Below are 20,354 nucleotides of genomic sequence, written 5' to 3' on the forward strand. Positions count from 1 at the left end.
TTGCCCCCGGTGATGTGATGTGCAGACCTCACTACCCTCTGGAGAGCCTTACGGTTGTGGGCATAGCAATTGCCGTACTAGGCGGTGATACAGCCCGACAGGATGCTCTCGATTGTGCATCTGTAAACGTTTGTGAGTGTTTTTGGTGACAAGCCAAATTTCTTTAGCCTCTTGAGGTTGAAGAGGCGCTGCTGCGCCTTCTTCACGATGCTGTCTGTGTGGGTAGACCAGTGCCTCAGTTTTCCGTGATGTGTACGCCATTGAACTTAAAACTTTCCACCTTCTCCACTACTGTCCTGTCAATGTGGATAGGGGGTGCTCCCTCTGGTGTTTCCTGAAGTCCACGATCATCTCCTTAGTTTTGTTGACATTGAGTGTGAGGTTATGTTCCTAACACCACACTCTGAGGGCCCTCACCTCCTCCCTGTAGGCCGTCTCGTCGTTGTTGGTAATCAAGCCTACCACTGTAGTGTCATCTGCAAACTTGATGATTGAGTTGGAGGTATGCATGGCCACGCAGTCATGGGTGAACAGGGAGTACAGGAGAGGGCTGAGAACGCACCCTTGTGGGGCCCCAGTGTTGAGGATCAGCGGGGTGGAGATGTTGTTACCTACCCTCACCACCTGGGGGCGGCCCGTCAGGAAGTCCAGGACTCAGTTGCACACGGCGGGGTCGAGACCAAGGGTCTCGAGCCTAATGACGAGTTTGTTGGGTAGTATGGTGTTAATTATAATATCCTCTTAAGGATCATGCTCTTGTTTTCAATTTTTGCCAAAAATGACATTCCCAAATCGAACTGCCTGTAGCTCAGGATCTGAAGCAAGGATATGCATATTCTTGATACCATTTGGAAACACTGTAAAGTTTGTGGAAAAGTTAAATTAAATTAATGTAGGAGAATATAACACATTAGATATGGTAAAAGATAATACAAAGAAAAAACATGCATTTATTATTTTTTTTTGTCCCATCATCTTTGAAATGCAAGAGAAAGGCCATAATGTTCCATTCCAGGTTAGACACAGTTTTGATTTTGTCCACTAGATGGCAGCAGTGTATGTGCGAAGTTTTAGACTGTTCAATGAACCATTGCATTTCTGTTCAAAATGTTCTATCAAGAATGCCCAAATGTGCCTAATTGGTTAATCAATACATTTTCAAGTTCATAACTGTGCACTTTCCTCAAACAAAACCATGGTATTATTTCACTGTAATAGCTACTGTATACTGGACAGTGCAGTTAGATTAATGAGAATGCATATCAAGCTGCCAGTTGAGGACTTGTGAGGCATCTGTTTCTCAAACTAGACTCTAATGTACTTGTCCTCTTGCTCAGTTGTGCACCAGGGCCTCCCACACCTCTTTCTATTCTAGTTAGATCCATTTTGCGCTGTTCTGTGAAGGGAGTAGTACACAGAGTTGTACAAGATCTTCACTTTCTTGGCAATTTCTCGCATGGAATATCCTTCATTTCTCAGAACAAGAATAGACTGACAAGTTTCAGAAGAAAGTTCTTGTTTCTGGCCGCTTTGAGCTTGTAATCAAACACGCACATGCTGATGCCTCACATACTCAACTGGTCTAAGGAAGGCCAGTTTTATTGTTTCTTTAATCAGGACAACAGTTTTCAGCTGTGCTAACATCATTGCAAAAGGGTTTTCTAATGATCAATTAGCCTTTTAAAATTATAAACTTGGATTAGTTAACACAACGTGCCATTGGAACACGGGAGTGATGGTTGCTGATAATGGGCCTCTGTACGCCTATGTAGATATTCCATAATATTTCCAGCTACAATAGTGATTTACAACATTAACAATTTCTACACTGTATTTCTGATCAATTTGATGTTATTTTAATGGACAAAAAAAAATTGCTTTTCTTTAAAAAACAAGGACATTTCTAAGTGACCCCAAACTTCTAATGGTAGTGTATATGTAGCAGAATAGCTGTAAAAAACATACAAGGTATGTGTCCTCCGAAGAGGGGTGGGGGTGTAATGGGTACATTTTTTAAAGAAAATAATGGAGGCCAATGTGTTCTTGGGGACCTTCAATGCTACAGATATTTTTTGGTACCCTTCCCGAGATCAGTGCCTCGACACAGTCCTGTCTCAGCTCTACGGACAATTCCTTTGACCTCAAGACTTGGTTTTTGCTCTGAAATGCGCTGTCAGCTGTAGGGACCTTAAATATAGACAGGTTTGTGCCTTTCCAAATCCTGTCGAATCAATGGAATTTACCACAGTTTACCACAGGTCCACAGATGACGTAATCGCAATCACACTGCACACTGCCCTAACCCATCTGGACAAGAGGAATGCCTACGTAAGAATGGTGTTCATCAACTACAGCTCAGCATTTAATGAAATCCTGCTCCAGAGCGCTCAGTACCTCAGAATGGGGCTTCCAACAGGTCTACAACCCTAAGCACACAGCCAAGACAATGCAGGAGTGGCTTCAGGACAAGTCTCTGAATGTCCTTGAGAGGCTCAGTCAGAGCCCAGACTTGAACCCTATCGTACATCTCTCTAAAAATAGCTGTCCAGTGACACTCCCCATCCAACCTGACAGAGCTTGAGAGGATCTGCAGAGAAGAAACTCCCCAAATACAGTTGTATCAAGCTTGTAGTGTCATACCCAAGAAGACTCAAGGCTGTAATCGCTGCCAAATGGACTTCTGTTACGGTTTTCTTCCGTCGAAAGAGAGTCGGACCAAAATGCAGCGTGGTTAATACAATACATGTTTAATGACGAAATAAACACGACAATACAAAAACGAACCGTGAAAACCTATACAGCCTATCTGGTGACAATAACACAGAGACAGGAACAATCACCCACGAAACACTCAAAGAATATGGCTGCCTAAATATGGTTCCCAATCAGAGACAACGAGAATCACCTGCCTCTGATTGAGAACCGCCTCAGGCAACCATAGACTTTGCTAGAACACCCCACTAAGCCACAATCCCAAAACCTACGAAAAAACCCCATACATAAACACAACACAAAATAAACCCATGTCACACACTGGCCTGACCAAATAAATATAGAAAACACAAAATACTAAGACCAGGGCGTGACAACTTCAAAGTACTGAGTAAAGGTTCTGAATACTTTTGCAAATGTGTGATCATTGTGGTTATTGTGTGTAGATTGATGAGAAAAAAAGACTATTGAATCCATTTTAGAATAAGGGTGTAACATAGCAGACACAGATACCCACATGTGTTCATGCATGCATTCATGCTCGCACACTCCATTGATATGACATTGAGTACATGACCATAATTTTCATACAGTCTTGATGAAGATAAAATTGGGCCATATCTAAATCTCCTCCCTATCCTTCTCCCCTCTCTCCTCTCTCTCCTTTCTCCCCCTTCTCCCCTCTCCTCTCTCTCTCCTTTCTCCCCCTTCTCCCCTCTCCTCTCTCCTCTCTCTCTCCTTTCTCGCCCTTCTCCCCTCTCCTCTCTCTCCTTTCTCCCCCTTCTCCCCTCTCCTCTCTCTCCTTTCTCCCCCTTCTCCCTTCTCCCCTCTCTCTCCTTTCTCCCCCTTCTCCCCCTTCTCCCCTCTCCTTTCTCCTCCTTCTCCCCCTCTCCTCCTCCCTATAGGATCTTCCCAGGTAATGGCGATGTGATCAACTTTGCGTCATGGTTTGGTTTTGCCTTTCCCAACATGATCATCATGCTCATCCTGTCCTGGCTCTGGCTGCAGTTCATGTACATGGGCTTCAAGTAAGTAATGCTGCATTCAAAACAACTGGGAACAACTGAGAAATGGGAGGTCAAATCAGTGATCTTCAGCTCAGAACCGTTCAAATAGATTTTTCCCAGTCAGAACTCATTTTTTTTCCCAAGTTCCCAGTAGTTTAAACACGCCGAATTTATTATTTACTGACTTGCCTAGTTAAAAAAAAGGTTTAATAAAAATGTTAAAAAGTCAGAAGTTGGAGATTTCCATTTTCCCAGTTCCGAGTTCCCAGTTGTTTTGAACGCGTGACATTCACAATGCTCACATCATGTGTCCTCACTGGGCGTCATTCACAAGGCTCACTTCACATGTCATCCCTGTACAATATTCAAACCAGATTAATAATAAGTAAAAAATAACATGGTAATATACAGAGAGTACCAGTACCGATCGATGTGCAGGGGGTACGAGGTCATTTAGGTAGCTACATGTATGTACATACAGGTAGGGGGTAAAGTGACTAGGCAACTCGATGGAAATAGACAGTAGCAGCAGTGTATGCGGGGAGTGTAAAGGTGTGTGTGTGTGTGTGTGTGTGTGTGTGTTGGGGTGTCAGTGTAAGTATGTGTTAGTGTATGGGTAGAGTCCAGTGTGTGTGTACAGAGTCAGTGAAAGAGTTATTGCAAGAAATGGTCAATGCAGATAGTCCAGTTAGCCATTTTGATTAGCTATTTATCAGTCTTGTTTAGCAGTCTTATGGCTTGGGGGTAGAAGCTGTTCAGGGTCCTGTTGGTTACAGAGTTTGTGCAGTGGTACTGCTTACCATCTATGGCTGGAGTCTTTGAAAAAAGTCCCCCCCGCCCCAAAAAAAATATGGGCCTTCCTCTGACACCGCATGGTATGGAGGTCCTGGATGGCAGGGAGCTCGGCCCCAGTGATGTACTGGGCCGTACCCACTACCCTCTGTAGTGCCTTACGGTCGGATGCCATGCAGTTGCCGTACCAATCGGTTATGCAGCCAGTCAGGATGCTCTCAATGGTACAGCTGTGTAACTTTTTGAGGATCTGAGGGCCCATGGCAAATATTTAAGCCTCCTGAGGGGGAAGATGTGCTGTTGTGCCCTCTTCACAACTGTGTGGGTGTGTGTGGAAAATGTTAATTCCTTAGTGTTGTGGACTTCAAGAAAATTGAACATCTCGACATACTCTACTACAGCATCATTCACGTGGCCGTGCTCGCTCATACGGTTCCTGTCGTCCATGATCAGCTCCTTTTGTATTTGTATTTGAATGTATTATGGATCCCCATTAGTTGCTGCAAAGGCAGCAGCTACTCTTCCGGGGGTCCAGCAAAATTAAGAAAGTTATACATTTTAAAAACGTTACAATACATTCATAACCGATTTCACAACATATTAAGTGTGTGCCCTCAGTCCTCTACTCTACTACCACGTATCTATAAGACAAAATCCATGTGTAAATGTGTGTATAGTGCGTATGTTATAGTGTGCATGTGTCTATGCTTGTGTTGTTCCATAAGGCGTATCTTTATATTGTTTTTTTATCTAATTTTACTGCTGGCATGAGTTATTTGATGTGGAATGGAGTTCCATGTAGTCATGGCTATGTAGTACTGTGCGCCTCCCATAGTCTGTTCTGGACTAGGGGACTGTAAAGAGACCTCTGGTGGCATGTCTTGTGGGTATGCATGGTTATCTGAGCTGTGTGCCAGTAGGTCAAACAGACAGCTCGGTGCATTCAACATGGCAATACCTCTCACAAATACAAGTAGTGATGAAGTAAATTTTGAGCCAGGAGACATTGACAAGCATATGATTAATGTTAGCTCTCTGTGTACGTCCAAGGGCCAGCCGTGCTGCCCTGTTCTGAGCCAGTTGCAAAGTCCCTCTTTGTGGCACCTGACCACAAGACTGATCAGTAGTCCAGGTGCGACAAAACTAGGGCCTGTAAGGACCTGCCTTGCTGATAGTGCTCTTAAGAATGTAGAGAAGCGCTTTATTATAGACAGATTGTTTTGACCAAGACGGTTTACATTCCAGGGTTACTCCAAGCAGTTTAGTCTCCTCAACTTGCTCAATTTCAACATTATTAATTTCAAGATTTAGTTGAGGTATTTAGGATTAACTTATTCCTTTCCACCCATTCTGAAACTAACTGCAGCTCTTTGTTAAGAGTTGCTGTTATTTCAGTCACTGTGGTAGCTGACGTGTATAGTGTTGAGTCATGCGCATGCATGGACACACTGGCTTTACACAAAGCATGTTGTTAGTAAAGATTGAAAAAATCAAATGGCCTAGACAGCTGCCCTGGGGAATTCCTGATTCTACCTGGATTTTGTTGGAAAGGCTTCCATTAAAGAACACCTTCTGTGTTGTGTCAGACAGGTAACTCTTTATCCACAATATAGCAGGGGGTGTAAAGCCATAACACATACATTTTTATGGCAACGGACTATGATCTATAATGTCAAAAGCCGCACTGAAGTCAAACAAAACAGCCCCCACAATCTTATATCACCAATTTCTCTCAGCCAATCATCAGTCATTTGTGTAAGTGCTGTGCTTGTTGAATGTCCTTCCCTATAAGCTTGCTGAAAGTCTGTTGTCAATTTGATTACTGTAAAATAGTTTTGGATCCTGTTATAACACACATTTTTGTGTGTTATAACAGTTTACTAAAAGTTTACTAAGGGTTGGTAACAGGCTTATTGCGGGGCCAAAGGGGGCCACCTTGGTCCAGGCTGTGCCCAGGCTGTTGATTGACTAGGACAGGAAGAGGTAGCTGGAGGGGCATCAACAGCCATGGAGGGAACACCCAAGCCCCCGGCAGAAGACAGCTGGTACAAGGGCTCAAAGCGATTTGAAAGTTTTAAGTCCGGATACGGGGGAAGAAGGCAGGCATGCCGAGAACGATTATTCTCCTTCTTTCTGGTTTAGACACGCATTTATTTTTCACTCACCTGGAGTCAAATAATGAGCAACCATTTTCTGGTCCAACCTAGTAGAGGGCTGCAGTGGTGGAAATAGATCACAGTCCAGGAAGGTCCCATTATGATCCTCTTGGGTGTTTTGATAGGAATCATTTAAAAATACCGATAGTCTCAAAGCATCCTTATTCAGTTCAAGGCGCCTGGTCAAATTGTATTTTTCTTCATGAAGAGTAATAGTCCTCTCTTTAGCGTCATTAAGTTCTATACATTTTTCACAAATGAAGGTATCCATCGGACCTTTCCTTGTGACAACAACGAACAAGTTGCAGATTATACATTTGATAGAACGCGAGTACCCAGCATATTCAAATGAGTTTTCACTGCTGCACGCCAACAGTCCAAGGGAACAAACATTTCCTGGCTCCGCTGTGGACTTAGATGCTCCCTCTGTGGCCGCAGATGCCCACACCAGCCCCCGCACAACTGTGTTAATGTATGTCTCTCGTTGAATGTGAAGAGGGAGAGAGAAGCGCAGAGGGGTGGGTGATGTCATGCACCAGCCCATCTGAGTGTTAGTTTTTGGTGTAGCCTCTCAGAGCTCTGTTTCCAGTGTCTGATTTCCTGGGACTGCAGCTCCTGTTGTTTGAGGGTTCTTTAGATGGTGGATGGATGACTCTCTATGTAGAAAAACACTGGGTGGAGAACAATTACTCTTTTTCAGATTTTATAATGAACTCACCACAGTTGCCCCAGGACTCCCTGACATGATGACTCCTTGCTGTCCCCAGTCCACCTGGCCGTGCTGCTGCTCCAGTTTCAACTGTTCTGCCTTATTATTATTCGACCATGCTGGTCATTTATGAACATTTGAACATCTTGGCCATGTTCTGTTATAATCTCCACCCGGCACAGCCAGAAGAGGACTGGCCACCCCACATAGCCTGGTTCCTCTCTAGGTTTCTTCCTAGGTTTTGGCCTTTCTAGGGAGTTTTTCCTAGCCACCGCGCTTCTACACCTGAATTGCTTGCTGTTTGGGGTTTTAGGCTGGGTTTCTGTACAGCACTTTGAGATATCAGTTGATGTACGAAGGGCTATATAAATAAATTTGATTTGATTTGATTTGAGTTAGAGCAGCCACACTCTAACTTGCTTACCTTGAGGGAGAGGATGACCTCCTCCCTATAGGCTGCCTCATCATCATCGCTGGTCACTCCTACCACCAACATGTTGTCAGAAACTTGATTATGGGGATGGAGTCATGCGCGGCCATGCAGTTGTGGAGTACAGGAGGGGATTAAGGACACACCCTTGAGTGGCCCACATGTTGATGGTCAGTGTGGCAGATATGTTGTTGCCTATGTTCACCGCCTGGGGGCAGCCGTCAGGAAGTACAGGATCTAGTGGCAGAGAGAGGTTTACAGTCCCAGGGCCCTTTGCTTGGTGAAGGGCTTGGAGGGGACAAGGGTGTTGAATGCTGAGCTTTAGTCAATGAACAGCATTCTTACACAGGTATTCCTTTTGTCCAGTTGGGTGAGGGTAGTGTGAAGTGCGATAGAGATTGAATTATCTGTGGATCTGTTAGGGCGGTATGCGAATTGGAATGGGTCCAGCCTTTCAAAGCATTTCATGGCAATAGATGTGAGTGCTACAGGGCGATAGTAATTTAGGCAGGTTACCTTGGCGTTCTTGGGCATAGGTACTATGGTGGACTGCTTGAAACAAGTTACTATTATAGACCAGGTCAGGGATAGGTTGTAATGTCAGTAAAGACGCTCTGAGTATGAGTCCTGGTATTCCATCTGGCCCTGCGTCCTTGTAAATGTTTACCTGTTTAAATATACTCACATCGGATACAGAGAGCAAGATCACACAGTCGCCTCGAACAGTTATCATGCATGGTTCAGTGCTGCTTGCCTCAAAGTGAGCATAGAAAGCATTTAGCTGGTCTGGTAGGCTCGTGTCGCTGGGCAGCTCATGACTGTGTTTCCCTTTGTATTCCGTGATAGTTTGCAAGCCCTGCCACATCTGTCGAGCATCAGAGCCGTAGTATTCGATCTTTGTCCTGTATTGACGCTTTGCCTGTTTGATGGCTTGTCGGAGGTCGTAGCGAGATTTCTTATAAGCATCTGGATTGGTGTCCTGCTCCTTGAAAGCGGGTGGTAGCTCTAGCCTTTAGCTCAATGTGGATGTTGCCTGTAATTCATGGCTTCTGGTTAGGATAAGTATGGTCACTGTCGTCGATGAACTTAATAATGATACCGATGACTGATGTGGTAAACTCCTGAATGTTATCGGATTAATCCCGGAACATATTACATTCTGTGCTAGCGAAACAATTCTGTAGCTTAGCATCTGCTTCATCAGACCACGTCCATATTGTGCACATCACTAGTACTTCCTGTTTGAGTTTTTGCTTGTAAGCAGGAGGATAGATTTGTGGTCTGATTTGCCAAAGGGAGGGCCTTGCGTGTGTTTGTGTGTGTGTGTGGAGTAAAATGTATCTAGAGTTTTGTCATCTCGAGTTGCACAGGTGACATGCTGGTATAAAACGGATCTCAGTTTCCCTGCATTAAAATCACTGGCCATTACAAAACACTGCCTCTGAATGTACATTTTCTGGTTTGCTTATAGTCCTATACAGCTCGTTGAGTGTTGTCTTAGTGCAAGCATCGGTTTGTGGTGGTAAATATACAGCTACAAAAAAATATAGATGAAAAATCTCTTGGTAAATAGTATGGTCTGCAGCTTATCATGAGGTACTCTAACTCAGTATTCTAACTCAGGCCAGCAAAAACCAGCTGTTGTTAAAATAGAGAAACACCCTGCCTCACTTTGTCTTAACCAAGTCTGCCGTCCGGTCTTGACCATGCATAGAAAAATCAGAAAGATGTACAGTACATTATTGATGTCCTCATTCAACCACGACTCAGAAACATATAATTTTACAGTTTTCAGGACCTGTTGATAGGATAGTCTCGAACGGAGCTCACCCATCATTTGCTGCACATTCGGTAATAGAACAGAGGACAATGGTCTATTTGCTCACCGGCATAGTATCAGCAGGATACTGCCTCGCCTGCCTCTTTCGCCGACGCTTCCTCTTTCGATTCCCGGGAATTATGGCCTGATCCAGTGTAAGCAGAACATCCAGAGCTGTCAACTAGTTGGAGTAGAAATGTTAATCCACATTGAAGTTAGTGACTGCTGTTCTGATGTCATGAAGCTGTTTTCGGTCACAGGATATGATGGTGGTGATATTATGAACAAGAAAACTTCAGATCAGTAAGTAAGAAAAACATGTCTACTATCCACTGCAGTGGCGTCTTTTTCCTTCAAGGCTCACATGCGTAATCACTGTGCGAAACCAATGATGTATACTGGCAGGTCCATTAGTATTTGGACAGTGACACAATTTGCATAATTTCTGCTTTGTACGCCACTACAATGGATTTGAAAGGAAACAATCAAGATGCGCTTGAAGTGTAGACTTTCGTCTTTAATTTTAGTTTTGTCAAACTTATTATATGAACCGTGTAGGAATTAAAACTATTTTTAAAGACAGCCGCCCAATTTTAGGGGCTCAAAAGTAATTGGATAAACATAATCATAAATTAAATTGTGAGTTTGAATACTTGGTTGCAAATCCTTTGCAGTCAATGACTGCCTGAAGTCTGGAATCCATAGACATCACCAGATGCTTGGTTTCTCCCCTGGTGGATGCTATGCCTTCCGTTTTGCCTTCAGCAAGTGAAATGCATGCTCAATTGGATTCAGGTCAGGTGATTGACTTGGCCATTGTAGAACATTACACGTCTTTGTCTTAAAAAAGTATTGGGTTGCTTTTGCAGTATGCTTTGGGTAATTGTCCATCTGCACTCTGAAGCGCTATCCAATAGGTTTTGAAGCATTTGGCTGAATCTGAGCAGATAATATAGCCCTAAACACCTCAGAATAAATCCTGCTGCTTTTGTCAGCAGTCACATCATCAATAAATACAAGGGAACCAGTTCCATTGGCAGCCATACATGTCCACGCCATAACACTACCTCGACCATGCTTCACAGATGAGGTGGTATGCTTTGGATCATGAGCAGTTCCTTCCCTTCTCCATACTCTTCTCTTCCCATCATTCTGGTACAAGTTGATCTTTGGCTCATGATCCTATGGACAGATGATGGACAGATGATCTTTGGCTCATCTGTCCATAGGATGTTCCAGAACTGTACAGGCTTTTTTAGATGTTTTTTGGCAAATGATAATCTGGTCTTCCTTTTTTTGAGGCTTACCAATGGTTTGGTAAACCCTCTGCATCTTCTGGCAAACCCTCTGCATTTACTCTGGTGATGTCTTCTCTTGATTGTTGACTTTGACACAGATATACCTACCTCCTGGAGGGTGTTATTGATCTGGCCAACTGTTGTGAAGGTTTTTCTTCTTCTGGGAAATAATTCTCCTGTCATTCACCACAGCTGTTTTCTGTGGTCTTCCTGGCCTTTTGGTGTTCCTGAGCTCATCAGTGAGTTCTTTCATTTTAAGAATCGAGCAAATAGTTGATTTGGCCAAACCTAATGTTTTTGCTATCTCTCTGTTGGTTTGTTTAGATTTTTCAGCCTAATGATGGCTTGCTTCACTGGCAGTGACAGCTCTTCGGACTTCATGTTGAGGGTTAACAGCAACAGATTCCAAATGCAAATGTCACACTTGAAATCAACTCTAGACCTTTCATCTGCTTACTTGTAAATTACCTAATGAAGGAATAACACAAACCTGGCCATGGAACAGCTGAGCAGCCAATTGTCCAATTACTTTTGGTCTCTTAAATAGGGGGAGAGCACATATAAAAAGTGCTGTTATTCCTACAACGTTCACCCGATTTGGATGTAAATACCCTCAAATTAGGACGCTAGGACACAGGTTCCACTAACAGAACCCCCCCCAACATTCCGCTGAAAAGGCAGCGCGGGAAATTCAAAAATATTTTTTCCGAAATACTTAACTTTCACACATTAACAAGTCCAATACAGCAAATGAAAGACAAACATCTAGTTAATCTACCCATCGTGTCCGAATTTTAAAGTGTTTTACAACGAAAACACAACATATATTTATGTTAGATCACCACCAAATCCCAAAAAACACACAACCATTTTTCCCAGCCAAAGATAGTCACAAAAGCAGAATTAGAGATACAATTAATCACTAACCTTTGATAATCTTCATCAGATGACACTCATATGACATCATGTTACACAATACATTTATGTTTTGTTCGATAATATGCATATTTATATCCACAAATCTCGGTTTACATTGGCGCCATGTTCAGAAATGCCTCCAAAATATCCGGAGTAATTACAGAGAGCTACGTCAAATAACAGAAATACTCATCATAAACTTTGACGAAAGATACATGTTTTACATATAATTAAAGATACACTGGCTCTTAATGCAACCGCTGTGTCAGATCTTTTAAAAACGTTACGAAAAAAGCATACCATGCAATAATCTGAGACGGCGCTCAGACGTAAATATATTTCTCTGCCATGTTGGAGTCAACAGAAATACGAAATTACATCATAAATATTCCCTTACCTTTCTTTCATCAGAATGCAGTGCAAGGAATCCTAGTTCCGCAATAAATCGTTGTTTTGTTCCATAATGTCCATTACTTGTGTCCAATTAGCTACTTTTGCTGGCACGTTTAGTTCACATGTCCAAAAGCTGGACAAAACTCGGACGAAAACTTCAAAAAGTTATATTCCAGGTCGAATAAACTGGTATTACTAAGTAGAGAATCAATCTTCAGGATGTTATTATCATAAATATCCTATAACGTTCCAACCGCAGCATTCGTTTTTGTCTACATAGTAATGGAACGCAAGGCGATATAATAAGTACTGTGCGTAACCAGGAACTGGCATTCTGCCAGACCAGTGACTCAAATAGCTGCCATCCGGTCACACATCACACTAGAGGCTTCATTCCACGTTCTACTGACTGTTGACATCTAGTGAAAGGCGTAGGAAGTGCGAACAGATCCATATCTTATTTGGATGTGAATAGGCGATGAGTTGAAAATCAACCAGCCCCAGAATTTCCACTTCCTGTTTGGAAGTTTGCCTGCCCTATGAGTTCTGTTATACTCACAGACATAATTCAAACAGTTTTAGAAACTTCAGAGTATTTACTATCCAATAGTAATAATAATATGCATATATTAGCATCTGGGACAGAGTAGGAGGCAGTTCACTATGGGCATGCAATTCATCCAAAGTGAAAATGCTGCCCCCTATCCCTAAGCTGAAGTATGCACTTTCAGCTCATATTCATTATTCCAATGTGCTGTGGTAGACAGCTAAAATAATAATAACTTGGTCAATGTCCAAATATTTATAGACCTGACTGTATCAACCTTGGAATGCTGATGTTATGTATTGGCCAATAAGAGGCTTTGAAGCCATCGGTTGGCCATATTGGCACTCCCCAGAAAAACAAATGGAGTTCTACAGTTTTGTACTGTATTTAAGTGTTTTTCTTGTTGTAGTTGGGGCAGTAAACATTATAACTTTTTTTAAATACTTGAAGGAAAATGTTTTATAAATTGTATTCCTTTTTTTGTTATGTTTAGCTCACATAAAGTATGCATTAAGGCAGGGCTGCCCAACCCTCTTCCTGAAGATCTACTTTCCTGTGGGTTTTCAGTTCAACCCTAATTTAACACACCTGATTCTGCTAATTAGCTGCTCAACAAGACCTTAACTAGCTGAATCAGATATGCTAAATTAGGGTTGGACTGAAAACCAACAGGACAGTAGATCTCCAGGAAGAGGGTTGGGCAGCCCTGCATGAAGGTATCTGTAAGAGAATAAACATGTCAATAACAAATGTAGACATTAAAAGGCCAATCAGCAGTTGCTACATCAATGTGTGGACATAAATTAAGTCCACTGATTCTTGAAGAATCTAACGTACACTATACAATGCATTTGGAAAGTATTCAGAACCCTTTTTCCACATTTTGTTATGTTACAGAATTATTTTAAAATGGATGATTTTTTCCTCATCAATCTGCTCACCATACCCTACATCATAATGACAACGCAAACACTGATTTATTTGAACTTTTTGTGAATTTATAAAAAATCAACACTGAAATATGACATGTACATAAGTATTCAGACCCTTTACTCAGTACTTTGTTGAAGCACCGTTGGCAGTGATTACTGTCTCAAATTTAATTGGGTTGGCACATCTGTATAAGGGGAGTTTCACCCATTCTTCTCTGCAAATCCTCTCAAGCTCTGTTAGGTTGGATGGGGGGCGTTGCTGCCCAGCTACTTTCAGGTCACTCCAGAGATGTTCAATCAGGTTCAAGTCCGGGCTCTGGGTGGGCTACTCAAGGACTTGTCCCGAAGCCACTCCTGTGTTGTCTTGGCCGTGTGCTTAGGGCTGTTGTCCTGTTGGAAGGTGAACCTTTGCCCCCAGGCCTGAGGTCCTGAACGCTCTGGAGCTGGTTTTCATCAAGAATATCTCTGTACTTTGCTCTGTTCATCTTTGCCTCGATCTTGACTAGTGTCCCAGTCCATGCAGCGGAAAAACATCCCCACAGCATGATGCTGCCACCACATGCTGCCACTGTGTCTTTGAGGACCTTCAATGCTAAAGAAATGTTTTGGTACCCTCCCCAAGATCTGTGTCTCGACACAATCCTGTCTCGGAGCTCTATGGATAGTTTCTTTGATCTCATGGCTTGGTTTTTGCTCTGACATGCACTGTCAACTGTGGGACCTTATATAGACAGGAGTGTGCCTTTCCAAATCATTTCCAATCAATTTAATTTACCACAGTTGGACTCCAATCAAGTTGCAGAAACATCTCAAGGATGATTTTTTATTTCTCATTTATTTACCCAGGCAAGCCAGTCAAGATCAAATTTTATTTGCAATGACGGCCTACCCCGGCCAAACCCGACCGACGCTGGGCCAATTGTTCGCCGCCCTATGGGACTCCCAATCTGAGATGCAATGCCTTATACCGCTGCGCCACTGTAGACAGGATTCACCTGAGCTCAATTGTGAGTCTCATAGCAAAGGGTCTGAATACTTATGTAAATAAGGTATTTCTGTTTTTCTTTTAATAAATTTGCCAAAAATTCTAAAAGCCTGTTTTTGCTTTGTCGTTATGGAGTATTGTGTGTAGATTGATGAGGATTTTTTAAAATTTAATCCATTTTAGAATAAGTCTGTAGCGTAACAAAATATTGAAAAGGTCAAGGGTTCTGAAAACTTTCCAAAGCCACTGTATATACAAAAGTATGTGGACACCCCTTTAAATTTGTGGATTTGGCTATTTCAAACACACCCGTTGTTGACGAGCAACACAGCCATGCAATCGCCATAGACCAACATTGGCAGTAGAATTGCCTTACTGAAGAGCTCAGTGACTTTCAATGTGGAACCGTCATACTGTAGAATGCCTTCTTTCCAACAAGTTAGTTTGTAAAATGTCTGCCCTGCTAGAGCTGCCCCTGTCAACTGTAAGTACAGTTATTGTGAAGTGGAAATGTCTAGGAGCAACAACGGCTCAGCCGCGAAGTGGTGGGCCACACAAGTTCACGGAATGGGACCGGTGAGTGCTGAAACGTGTAATGTGTAAAAATCTCAACTGCCTCTGGAGTTCCAAACTGCCTCTGGAAGCAACGTCAGCACAAGACCTGTTCGTCGGGAATTCATGAAATGGGTTTCAAAGACCGAGCAGTCGCACAAGCCTAGGATCAAATCAAAATCAAATCAAATGTATTTATGTAGCCCTTCGTAATCAGCTGATATCTCAAAGTGCTGTACAGAAACCCAGCCTAAAACCCCAAACAGCAAGCAATGCAGGTGTAGAAGCACGGTGGCTAAGAAAAACTCCCTAGAAAGGCCAAAACCTAGGAAGAAACCTAGAGCGGAACCAGGCTATGTGGGGTGGCCAGTCCTCTTCTGGCTGTGCCAGGTGGAGATTATAACAGAACATGGCTCAAGATGTTCAAATGTTCATAAATGACCAGCATGGTCCAATAATAATAAGGCAGAACAGTTGAAACTGGAGCAGCAGCACGGCCAGGTGGACTGGGGACAGCAAGGAGTCATCATGTCAGGTAGTCCTGAGGCATGGTCCTAGGGCTCAGGTCCTCCGAGAGAGAGAAAGAATGAGAGAAAGAGAGAATTAGAGAGAACACACTTAAATTCACACAGGACACCAAATAGGACAGGAGAAGTACTCCAGATATAACAAACTGACCCCAGCCCCCCGACACAAACTACTAGAGCATAAATACTGGAGGCTGAGACAGGAGGGGTCAGGAGACACTGTGGCCCCATCCGAGGACACCCCCGGACAGGGCCAAACAGGAAGGATATAACCCAACCCACTTTGCCAAAGCACAGCCCCCACACCACTAGAGGGATATCTTCAACCACCAACTTACCATCCTGAGACAAGGCTGAGCATAGCCCACAAAGATCTCCACCACGGCACAACCCGGGGGGGGGCCAACCCAGACAGGATGATCACATCAGTGACTCAACCCACTCAGGTGACGCACCCCTCCCAGGGACGGTATGAGAGAGCCCCAGTAAGCCAGTGACTCAGCCCCTGTAGGGTTAGAGGCAGAGAATCCCAGTGGAAAGAGGGGAACCGGCCAGGCAGAGACAGCAAGGGCGGTTCGTTGCTCCAGAGCCTTTCCGTTCACCTTCCCACTCCTGGGCCAGACTACACTCAATCATATGACCCACTGAAGAGATGAGTCTTCAGTAAAGACTTAAAGGTTGAGAACGAGTCTGCGTCTCTGACATGGGTAGGCAGACCGTTCCATAAAAATGGAGCTCGAAAGGAGAAAGCCCTGCCTCCAGCTGTTTGCTTAGAAATTCTAGAGACAATTAGGAGGCCTGCGTCTTGTGACCGTAGCGTACATGTAGGTATGTATGGCAGGACCAAATCAGAGAGATAGGTAGGAGCAAGCCCATGTAATGCTTTGTAGGTTAGCAGTAAAACCTTGAAATCAGCCCTTGCTTTGACAGGAAGCCAGTGTAGGGAGGCTAGCACTGGAGTAATATGATCAAATGTTTTGGTTCTAGTCAGGATTCTAGCAGCCGTATTTAGCACTAACTGAAGTTTATTTAGTGCTTTATCCGGGTAGCCGGAAAGTAGAGCATAGCAGTAGTCTAACCTAGAAGTGAAAAAAAGCATGGATTAATTTTTCTGCATCATTTTTGGACAGAAAGTTTCTGATTTTGGCAATGTTACGTAGATGGAAAAAAGATGTCCTTGAAATGGTCTTGATATGTTCTTCAAAAGAGAGATCAGGGTCCAGAGTAACGCCGAGGTCCTTCACAGTTTTATTTCAGACGACTGTACAACCATTAAGATTAATTGTCAGATTCAACAGAAGATCTCTTTGTTTCTTGGGACCTAGAACAAGCATCTCTGTTTTGTCCAAGTTTAAAAGTAGAAAGTTTGCAGCCATCCACTTCCTTATGTCTGGATCACCATGCACAATTCCAAGCGTCAGCTGGAGTGGTGTAAAGGGGCGCTCCTTGACCTGCCGCCATTCCTCCAGTGCTCGCTCTCTCTCTCTCTCTCTCTCTCTCTCTCTCTCTGTGTCTCTGTCTCTGTCTCTGTCTCTGTGTGTGATTGCGTGGGTGGAGACAGGTGTGCTGGAGTCAGAGCAGATCCCCACCAGCTGCAACCTGTTCCATAATCAAGACCTCTACAAATACTCTGACTCTGGTTCCCGTCTCCAGTCCCACATCTCCTCATCCTGCTACTCTGCCCTGGATTCCCCACACTGCTGCCTTGGATTCCCTTACATACCTGCTTACCCTGTCCCAACCCCTCTCACTCTAGCCTCAGCCTGCACACCTGGTTTCCTGCAACCCACCAGAGCTTCCACTGGCCTACACTCCATCTTCCCACTGGGTTTCAATAAATACCTTGGTTACTTCATTCCAGTCTCTTCGTCTGAGTCTGCTCTTGGGTTGCCCTGTTCCACTCCGCTTAACAGAAACTTAATCAGTAGACACTATTTGGGCTGTTTCCAGTCTCCCTACATAATTATGAGTGATGATAGGTGTTTCAGACATAATTATGGACTATAGCTATATTTTAACATTTTCGAGAGTTCAACCAATGACGTATCAGTTGATTGAGCCTAATCTAAAAATTAGTCATGATTTGTAGCAATTATTGTGGCCTTTGTTCGCCGACTGCACAATAACGCTAGCAGCAGGTAGAGATGGTTTTCCTCTTTCAATATAGCCATTGCATCTCAACAATGTTCCAATCTGCCACGACATTGCAGGATATCTAGGTTGACTCATTTTCCCTGGCTTTGTAGAGACTACAGTGTGACGGGAGCCCTACTTCCTTGTCCAATTGTGTTTTACTTCCTTGTCCAATTGTGCTGGGGACGTTCTTCAGAACCTCCAAGATCAATTGGTGGCGGCAGCCTTGACCAGCTGGACCAGGAGGGCAAATTACAAACAAGTTGTTTTGCTGTCGGGAACCAGCTAGCAATATAAGCTATCTTTTTACACAAGGCAGTGTTGTTCAGTACAGTATAATTTTGTGATCAATTCAGCCATAACAGGGCTTGCTGGTACCACTAGCCAAGTTGAGCTGGCTAGCATTGTTTGCTATACCCAAAATGTACTGTAGGTTGACATTAGCTACCTAGCTTAGCTAGCCTCAGAGCATCTCATTAGGAGCAAAAAAGTAATGACTTTGGCTTTATGACTCATATTAGTCTGAGTAACTACATGTGTTTTGTAGCTAACAAACGTGTTTGTGAGATGTCATATTCTGCACTGTGCTGCTACAATAGGAATACAGACAGTACACAAGGATTGCTCGTGAAAAGCTAATAGTGTTTTTGTCAATCTCTTACAGACAATACCGCTTGTTGGCCTATAGGTTATTTTTGGAGTTGTTTCTATGTGAGGAGAATCTAGGCAGAGGAATCGAATCCCTTTCCCTGCGTGTCAATTACTCTCAAGAGGAGATGTGAAAAGTCCCATACCAACAATCTCCCCTTGTAACACCTCACTACACAGGCCAAACACGCCATATCCAGGTATTCCCTTTGTAGAACTGTAGTATTTATTATAGGTGTTAGTAGTATATATTCTCAACAACTGTATATACACTGAGTGTACAAAACATTAGGAATACTTTCCTAATATTTCGTTTCGCCCCCTTTTGCCCTCAGAACAGCCAAGATGTTGACAGCGTTCCTGTCACGCCCTGACCTTAGTATTCTTTATTTTCTTTATTATTTTGGTTAGGTCAGGGTGTGACATGGGTGATACGTGTGTTTTTGTCTCATCTAGGGTGTTTGTACTATTTTAGTTTTTTTTGTAGATTTATGGGGTTGTTTCCATCTAGGTGTTTATGTAGGTCTATGGTTGCCTAGATTGGTTCTCAATTAGAGGCAGGTGTTTATCGTTGTCTCTGATTGGGAACCACATTTAGGCAGCCATATTCTTTGGGTATTTTGTGGGTGATTGTTTCCTGTGTCAGTGTTTGTGCCACACGGGACTGTTTCATTTCCATTTCACTTTGTTATTTTGTATTTGTGTCATGTTCAGTCTTTTCTATTAGAACATGGACACTTACCACGCTGCGTATTGGTCCAATCCTTGCTACACCTCTTCAGACGAAGAGGAGGAAATCCGTTACAGTTCCACAAGGATTCTGGCCCATTGTTGACTCCAATGCTTCCCACAGTTGTGTCAAGTTGGCTGGATGTCCTTTGGGTGGTGGACCATTCTTGATACACACAGGAAACTGTTGAGCGTGAAAAACTCAGCAGCATTGGAGTTGACACAAACCAGTGCGCCAGGCACTTACCACCATACCCCGTTCAAAGTCACTTTAAATCTTTTGTCTTGCCCATTCATCTTCTGAATGGCACACATACACAAAACAGGTCTCAATTGTCTTAAGGCTAACAAATCCTTCTTTAACCTGTCATCTACACTGATTGAAGTGGATTTAACAAGTGACATCAATAAGGGATCATATCGTTTACCTGGATTCACCTGGTCAGTCTGTCATGGAAAGAGCAGGTGGTCCTAACTGTCCCTGCATACTGCTGTGTAAACTCACAAATAAATGTTGTCTTGCATACAAGCCATGTTTAAACTATTTCCTATATTGACCGACCAATCTAGTTTTATTGAAACATGTTTACTTGCAAATGAATAAATGTTGAATGTCCCTTCACCATTTTCTATAGCAGTAAGTGTAAGAATCAACGCTGCTAGATACGAAAAGAAGGTACAGGGAGTGAACATTTAATGGCAACACACATGAAACAGGACAGGACAGCGTCTAGACATGAACACATAACGACAATAATGCAGACACAGGGAACAAACGGGGGGAGCAGACAGTTATAGACGGGGTAATCAACAAAGGGTAGGAGTCCAGGTGAGTCCAATGGGCGCTGCTGTGCGTAATGATGGTGATAGGTATAATGAACACGGGGGGAGACAGAGAGCTGGTTTCAAGAGCAGGGCGCAGCAGGTGTTTATCGCAATGGACCACAGGAGGAGGCAGGTAGCTGGGTCCAGGAGAAGGCAGAAGGTTATACACAGGGGGTCCAAAAGGGCAACAGTACAGGCAGGGAAAAGGCTAGTAATGTAGTCCGGGTGATCAGTTAATAGGT

At 43.4% G+C, this 20,354-nt stretch overlaps 1 protein-coding gene across 1 annotated transcript in view; it reads left to right on the forward strand.

Moving 5' to 3' along the window:
• The window catches only part of LOC112217145 (solute carrier family 13 member 2-like), a 58,341-nt gene that overhangs the window by 19,481 nt on the left and 18,506 nt on the right, over positions 1-20,354 (forward strand). Inside the window, exon 6 of the mRNA XM_042300031.1 lies at positions 3,618-3,740. Coding sequence (XP_042155965.1) covers positions 3,618-3,740 — 123 coding nt within the window. The remainder of the gene's footprint in view (positions 1-3,617; positions 3,741-20,354) is intronic.

The sequence above is a fragment of the Oncorhynchus tshawytscha genome, linkage group LG17, assembly GCF_018296145.1.
Source record: "Oncorhynchus tshawytscha isolate Ot180627B linkage group LG17, Otsh_v2.0, whole genome shotgun sequence".
NCBI lineage: Eukaryota > Metazoa > Chordata > Actinopteri > Salmoniformes > Salmonidae > Oncorhynchus > Oncorhynchus tshawytscha.